Here is an 8,559-nt window from a genome sequence, read left to right on the forward strand (position 1 = left end):
AGGTGTAGGGCGCTTCGACCTAAAATGACATTATGGACCGACTTAAGATTCATCACTAGGAATTGGATTAGGATGGTGGATTGCCTGGGGTACTCTCCAATCATTAGGGAGAGAATGATCATTCCTTCCGGTAAGGGAGAGTGGCCAATGAATCCAATGAGGGGCCCTCTATAGGGGAGCAGCCAAGATTTGTCGATGCCCATCTGGTTGAAGGCATTGGCATACAGGATGTCCACCAAGGTTCTCATGTCAACCATAATCCTCTTCACTTGGAAGCCGTCAATCCTGGCTGTTATGACAATAGAGTCGTCATGAGCCATCTCGATGACCTTCAGGTCGACGTCTCCAAAAGAGATGGGCTCCCCCGCTTTTGACCTCTTATCACATTGGTCGATCCATAATGCCCTCTTAGCACACCTCTTCCAGGAATTGTTGGATGACCCTCCAGCAGTGGGGCCGCCACCGATCATGTTGATGACCCCCTTATGGCTAGGCTCTGGGGGTCGGCTATCCTGGCATGGTCAAGGACAAGGAGACTACAAGAGGGATCTCCTATCTTTCTTGGCTAGGGTAGCTTCTCTTCGGTCTCTCTAAGAGTCAAGCTTCTTCAAGTATCCTCTCTGGATCAGGTCCTTAATGTCCCTCTTCAGCATGTGACAATCATTGCTGAGGTAGAAGTAATCTCTATGATAGCGACAATATTGCTAGGTATCTCAGCTACGTGGATCCGACCTCATCTTGGAAGCAGGCTCATTGAGGTGCCCCTCCTTTTGGACCATGGTGAGAGCATCTGTGAGGGAGGTGTTGAGGATAGTGAGAGTGGGCCTCGGTACTGGGTCCCTCCGTCGGTCCCTCCTGTCTGACCGATTTGTGCGAGAGTTGATTCTTTGGGGGTCTCTCGGACACCCCTGCCTCGTTGGGAGGGCTCTCGCTAACTCCGGTGTCGGCGTCCCCACCAGTACTGCTGTAGGTATCAGTGGTGAGGGTGGCGCTAGTGCTGCTACTGGTGCGGCTACTACTGTTGCTGAGGTCATAGTTGTGGAGGTCTCTGTGGCCCTGGCTACCGCCTTATAAGCTCGAGCATCCTCCTTGTCCATATCCCCATGAGCTTTGACCATCACTTGTTCATAATTAGCGACCAGCTTCTTGGCAAGTGAGTCGGCCAATTCGTTGTTCTGCAAGCCGGCCACAAGAGCGAACATAGCAACCGCACTCCCCGAGTCATTAACCCCCAACCTTTTTGCTTAGAATCTCTTGAAGTAGGCTCGAAAGCTCTCTCTCTCCCCGAGATCTTGCCCCATCTAGATTAACACATGAGGGGGTAGCTTCTGTTTGGTGTCAGGCAAGAAGTGGTGGATGAACTTTCGGCTTAGTTGATGGAAGCTGCTAATGGACTTCTTCTCATAGGCGTTCCACCAGAGCTTGGTGCTCCCTGACAGAATGATGGGGAAGCACTGGCAGATAACTGCTTCCGATGCTTGGAGTATGCTCATTACATCATAATAGTTCTGGACATACTCGAAAGGGTCTCCTTCACCCTTGTACTTCTCCATGTGAGGCATCTTGAACTTTTCACATGGGGCGTTCATGAGATCATCAGAAAGGGGGGTGTTCCCTCCGATGGCTTTTGCGATTGGTCTGTACACCCGATCATATTCAGAGGCCCCAACAATAACAGAGGGGGTCGGAGAGGTAAGGTGGTAGGGGAGAGTCTTAGAGACTGCTCCCCTAGTGCAGTCCCCAGGGTGACCAGGGTGGGACTCTCACCGGTGACTTTAGGATCAGGAAGGAGATGTTGACGAGGTTCCTCGGGGTGAGTCGATCGATGTAGCGGTGGGGTCACGTACTCGACACAATCCCTCTACTGCTTGGCTGCAGCATGAGGAGTCCGAGGTGGAACTATTCACTAGGCTCCAAAAGGGGGGTGAGTCCCCGATTGCTAGTCTTCAGAAGGCGAAGGGATGGTGGAAGTGGCTTGTTGTGGTTGTGGAAAGCGGCTGAGGAGTTCGCTAATGAAGGTAGAGATCTGTTGTTGGAGGGAGTGAGAGATCTTTTGAGCCGTTTCTTCAAGCTGAGCTTGAGTAACGTAGCTCTGGTGTGGTCCTCCAGAGTGAGACTGATCAGCCATATCCTCAAAACCATACATACTTGCTCGAAAAAGAAAGAAACCCCTGGTGGGTGCCAAACTGTTAATGTTAATAATCACACAGATAATATAATAAGGGTAAGGTTGATTAGGGGCCGCTTACTTCTCCGAATATCTGGTTTTGAGTTGAGTAGTTTTTGTCTGCACAAATAGCAACTCGTAAGAGGACGGGGACTAACTCCCTCGTTGTTCCTCCGACGATCAGGTCAATGATGGACTTGAGTGAGAATGTGATCAACTATGTGAGTTCTAAAGTATAGTGGAGAAAAATTCTGAGATATTGCTTGCTTACCCTAATATTTGGAATAGTACCTCTATTTATAGTGATGGTAAAAGGGTAGAATGGTAATTTCGATCACGTATGGGATGGCGGCTACGTCAGGACCTGCTTTATTGGTGTCGGTCGACGAGTGGAGGAGATGTCACCTCGGTATTTAATATGATTGGAGTCATGGCAGTGCCGACGTGGTCCGATGTGTCATGAGGACTATCGGGGCTAGAGGAATGATGACATCTGTTAAGCATTTAATGTGACACCGGTGCGCTGTCAGCGGGAAAGGCTCAAGATTGAAGTCGTTCTTTGGCTTATAGCGAGGGGTGTCGAGAAGGAATGTCTTTTGAGTCGACCCTGTAAGGTGTCGAATAACTGGTCGGTTGTCGAGTGGGCTTGTAGTGAGTTGTCTTCGACAAGAGAACCGATAAGTACTGCCCTTCGAGTCGATCTAAGGAGATGTCGACTCAGCGAGTCGACTAAGTCGGGATTCTTGCTGGTCCTAACTGTCACTTTGATTTGAGCGGTGCATGTAGGGGGACATCTGTCCATTGCTGGCAAATGGTCATACTTTGGCGACTTAAAACACCATAATAGAATGTAATATCCCAATGGTCAAGAGCAATATTGATCACATATAGATTTTTCTTGATTCACACTTTTAAAATTGAAATATAAAGAAATGAATGATAAGATAAAAAGTCCTATTTTTAATCTTTAGATGGTCGAAATTTTAAATCTTTGTATATTCTCTCTAGTAAATAAATTTTAAGTTCTGAAATTTTCTATTTTATAATTTCTTGATAAATGGTTGAACATGAAGATTGAAAAATTATCTACAGCTCGTATCTCATTAAAGATATTTCAATTTATTAGAATATGGTCACAATGAAACCATATTAAAAATATTTCTAGTAATTAGGATGATTTGAAATGTAAGGAATTCTTTAGATTTTTTTTTGCAAATTTCATAAAAATTAGGCCTTTTCCATAAAATTTTCAATATTTTAAAGTGAATTTGGGCTCAAAATGTTCAATTTCTGAAACTCTTTTGGATATTTCTACTAATTTTTTTGTAGGTTGATTTTTTTTCCAACTTATGCCTTTCGGTTTACGAGTTGTGCAAATTCTATGGATCTTGGGATTTTTTTTTTTTTTTTTTCCAACTTATGCCTTTCGGTTTACGAGTTGTGCAAATTCTATGGATCTTGGGATTTTTTTTTTTTTCTATCTTGGTCACTCATGCAAAATTGGCATTTGTCTCCTTAATTATGAAAATAGTTTATGAGGTGAGCATATTTCATCATATCATTTATTTTCTTTAGTTTTAAATTTAAATATAAGAAACGAATGCTAAGATAGAGAGTTCTACTTTTTTACTTGTTAGGTACGACATTTTAATCTTTAAATTGTCAAAATGTTAAATTTTTTTATCCATTTTATCTAGTAAATAAATTTTGTAATTTCTGAGATTTTCTATTTTATAATTTCTAGAGAAGTGCTTGAACGTGGAGGAGCAGTTGCCTACAACTTAATATATAATTTTGAACATACGTAAATCAAATCAAAGCTTATATACATATTAATTATGATAGAATAGGATAATTAAAGCTTATACCCATTAAATAAGATTAATTAGGATAGAATATGATAAATAATATAATTATTTAAAGGGGTCAAGGATATTTTTGACAATCGAAAGTGTTCCCAAACTCCCACTTAAAGGGATTATGATTTTTTTCATATCATTTGGTTTTCTCATATTTGTTTTATATCCACATACATATCCAACATATATATCCACATGCATATCTGTATTCATATTAATTTTTAACAGATATGGATATGAGTTTTCCTTACCGAGACATATCTGTATATGTAACCATGACAGTTAAGCGGATAAATATATAATAAGCATCATGTCCGAACAGTATTTGAACCGTTAACACCCCCATGCCTAGCCCAACTTTGGCACGACCCAGCTTTCACCCGGCCTGCACCCGGGCCGGCTCGGCCCAGGTTTAAAAACCAGTCAAGATGGAAAGGTTGACGGAAATATTAGAAGTTGTATTTCATTACTTCCTTTATCATTTGTACAGAGCTCCGTTTATACACATAAAATTACATGGAAAGCTATAATCAAATCGCTACAAATCTGTAAAACCAAAAACTCATTTTGCTATGTCTAGGGAGATAATAGGGGAGGTCCTATTCTTTCTTCTTTTGGTTTCTCGTGTTACTATGTTTAGGGAGGTAATTGTGAAATGATGTTTGTTTCTTCTTTTGATTTCAACCTTATGTATCTTATGGGTAAAATTAAGGAGATGAACGAGGACTGTGCTGTGATTACTCTCTTGGTTAACATCCCGCATCAAATATTACCCAAAAAATGGTGACTTTTACCAAAGCTTTTCTTCCTATCTATAGCCAATGTAAGTTGACACGAAAGGATTTATGTTATAAAACTTATGGCTAAGCTAATAATTAACGATCAACATCCACACTACAGCGTGCGATTTTAAAACTTGATAATACAAGGTTGGCACCTGAGTTAACATTTTTGACTCCTAACAAAGTTCGCCCAATTAGTCTATAACACTTAAAGAAAACAACTCTTTTCTAATGATGTCTATGTCAAATTTTAATACAATTATAGTTTTAAAAAAAAAAAAAATAAAGCACATGCCAACCCATGAATTTCATGCGCCCTTGTGGGCTAGCTTGGACCCGGCCTAGACCCTTGCAAGTCATGGGTCAGGCTGGGTCAAGCTCCAAATATGAGAACTCGGCTTGGACCACCAAGGCCCGCGTTGGCCCGGATTTGAACTGGCTTAGCAAAAGAGCCCGATCGAGCTGGCTGACGGGTCAAACTTAGCCCGATCCGGTCTACGCCCACCCCTAGGCACCCATTAGAAGATGAGAGAGACAAAAAAAAAAGGAGAGTTAGAAAGAAATTAGTGCCAACTAGGTAGGACTATTTATTATTCATTTATCCCTATCTCTCTCATTTCCTAACTAGCGCACATGAACAACCATTAGAAAAAACCTTTTCGATATTGTTCGAACATGACAATTTGCTTGGTTATGACAATCACAAGAAGTGAGTGAAACTGTTGTCAAGCTACAATAAAAATTGTAGTCAACTGAAGAAAAGTTGCAGAAAACCACCTCTTATCGTCTTTATAAATACTGGGGAAACCTACGAAGATTGAGACAAGTCAAAGTAAGAAATCACCTTCAAAGTCCATCTCCCATTATTTTTGTAATGCTGAAGCTCTAGAATGATTTATTAGCATGCAACCAGTCAACATTAAAGAGTGTCCTGGACCTAAACTATCTTAGAAGACAAATTTGCAAAAAAAAAAAACATATATATGTGCAAATATTAGTGTAAATATCGTCTTTAGAGACATCGGTAAGTCAAATGTCCTGACCTAGGTGTCAAAATATTTCATCCAAAGTTTATACTATGAACAGAAAAACAAACACTCTTTTGCTAAATTGACAATCTGACGAAGTACGAGAAATCAACAAAAAAAATGGTTAAATTAGTTAATACATTGGGAACAAAGGACTAAACTGGGTAATCTGTTATGTTAACACTCAGCTAATTCTTGAGGAAAGGCTTCCCCTTAATGCTCCAATTATTTTACACGCATCCTAGGATTTAATAAAGGGGAGCCCACCCCACAAAACCCCACAAAAAAAACACACACACACACACAAACCCCACCCCACCTCCGGGGGAAAAAAGCGAAGCGAAACGAAACGAAACAAAAAGCCACATGCCACAGACCAATCGGTCGCATGTGGTCAATTCTTGTATGATTCAGTCCTCAAGAACCCATTGATAAAACTTATAGAAGACATCTAACAGTTGAGAATTATTAATACTTCAGAGAAATATTTCACAACCATCGCCAAGAAATTCAGCTCTACTGACTTATTCATTAATACATACTCCTTTTAATGCGGATGAGAATAGGGTATCTGTGAATTATGAGCACGTTTCTCGTGTAAATTATCATGTAGACGTTTTTATCCCCTCCTTTTGGATTCTATACGAGCCTATGAGCTTGTATCACTTTTGAGCATATAGTGGACTAATGACAAAATTTGGAGCAGCTGTTACAAATATATGAAAACAAGAACAACCTACTTCAAACTACCATTTCAACATAAATCAGAACGTAAAAGCATCAACCAAATAATATACTGCAATTATGCTTATTTGTTGGAACAAAGACTGCAAGCTTTACTCCGGCACATACATGAGAGAACGATGTTTGAATTTACGCAAAAATTAGGTCAAGCTTACTGGATGGACACCGAACAAAAAAGATATGTAAAATAAAACTAAATAATTATACATCATGGATACTGATCTTGTATAGTATACAACTATGATACATCTACTTTCAGAATTATCATTGTTATTTCTATGTAACTTCTGTCACATCTCGATGTCCTCCAATTCTGGTAATGGAAATCGGAGAATAGCAGCAATTCCTGTCAGTTGAGCTAGTTCTGTTCAAACACAATAAATTAAGTCATAAACTTGAGGGTTTTTTTTTGGGTCCCCTTTTTCACTTTTTCCTGTAGATGGCATTGATTAGTTCAAAATCCCATCAGACAACATTGAATAATGCATTAATACAGTAGGAAATAATACTTACGCTCTCCGGATACATGCATTGAAGAAAACAGATGTACAGTGCCTCCCGCATCCTTGACAGATTCCACCAACTTTACGTATTTTTTCCTCGTCAAAATATCAGCATTTCTGGGAAGGAGAAACAACCAACTTGCTTAGGTTTAAATTTAAAAATTAGGTCTAAACAAATAATATAAAGTGGAAGCTTGATACAACACTTGCTCCTCATATCCTGTTAAATATACATGTAAAACTCAATAATAGCATGCATATGAAAGAATAATTGAAACAAGATAATGAAAAGGAAAAAAAATGTGGTCGAGGAAAATAGAGATTTGACAGACATCGACAGAGGCAAGATGTGATCTATCAGCTCAACTAGATAATATTTTGTATCAAGAATAGATTTTATGGAAGCAAATATCTTAGGTCCATCGGCCCGGGGGATTGATGTAATAGTAGATAGTTTCATAATATTGCGAAGGGGAGGAGAAAGGCTAACCAAATATCCTTCGTTGAGGAAAGAGTTGAGATAGCATCTGACAAGGGGAGTGCTGAGGTGCTTTTTAAGCATTATAAACAGATTTTTGGGCAGTTGAATGAGAATAAATGTGAGGTGGATTGAGGAAAATTATATCCAGCCCATGATTGGGGGGTTGAAGAGCTAGAAACTCCCTTTTCTTGTCAACAGATTAAACAAGCAACGTTTGACATGAATGGGGATAAATCACCTGGACCTGATGGTTTTTCCACTATATTTTTTCAAGAGTATTACTATTATGAGGTTGTGAAAGATGATATTCTAAGATTGTTTGAGGAGTTTTACGATGGCACTTTAGAAATAGAAAGATTGAATTACGCTTTCATTGTTCTTATTCCTACATTTAGCAGGAGATTATAGGCCAGTAAGTCTGTTGAATGTTGTATATAAGATTATAACTAAAGTTTTGACTAACAGGCTTAATAATAAGCTAAAGCATCTTACTGACCCTGTTCAATCAGGTTTTATACAAGGAAGATTATTGTTGGAAGGGGTAGCAGGCTAGCAGCAGCTTAGAAAATCATAAATAAGAGCTTTTAGAAAAAGAAAATTGGGGGAGTTCTTTTAAAATAGGATTTCGCACAGGCATATGATCTTTTAAATTGGATGGGTTAGGTCATGTTTAGAAAGGGGAAAATCTGCTGTTTTACTTAATCGCAACCCAGGATTTGTTCTAGGAGGGGTGTGAGGCAGGGTGATCCCTCGTCTCCTTTGTTGTTTTGTTCTTGCAGCAGATGTTTTTACTTTGTTGATGATGCTAGGAGAATCAACACTTTGATTCAAGGTTTAGGACCCGAGAGTAGCTCTAGAAAAGTTTTATGCTTGCAATATGCTGATGATACTTTAAATTTTTTAAGTCTAACAGAGGCCAGTTGACTTTTTGAAATTTCTGTGTTTTGAGTTGACTTCTGGCGTAAAGATCAATTTTTCTAAGATTTCTGTGATTT

The 8,559-nt window shown here is 39.6% G+C and overlaps 1 protein-coding gene across 1 annotated transcript in view; it reads right to left on the reverse strand.

Moving 5' to 3' along the window:
• Positions 6,597–8,559, reverse strand: part of LOC109825360 (protein PELOTA 1) — a 21,237-nt gene continuing 19,274 nt past the window's right edge. Inside the window, exons 15-16 of the mRNA XM_020392212.1 lie at positions 7,094–7,200; positions 6,597–6,944 (exon numbers count right to left, since the gene is read on the reverse strand). Coding sequence (XP_020247801.1) covers positions 6,871–6,944; positions 7,094–7,200 — 181 coding nt within the window. The 3' untranslated portion in view covers positions 6,597–6,870. The remainder of the gene's footprint in view (positions 6,945–7,093; positions 7,201–8,559) is intronic.

The sequence above is a fragment of the Asparagus officinalis genome, chromosome 10 (assembly GCF_001876935.1).
Source record: "Asparagus officinalis chromosome 10, Aspof.V1, whole genome shotgun sequence".
Taxonomy (NCBI): Eukaryota; Viridiplantae; Streptophyta; class Magnoliopsida; order Asparagales; family Asparagaceae; genus Asparagus; species Asparagus officinalis.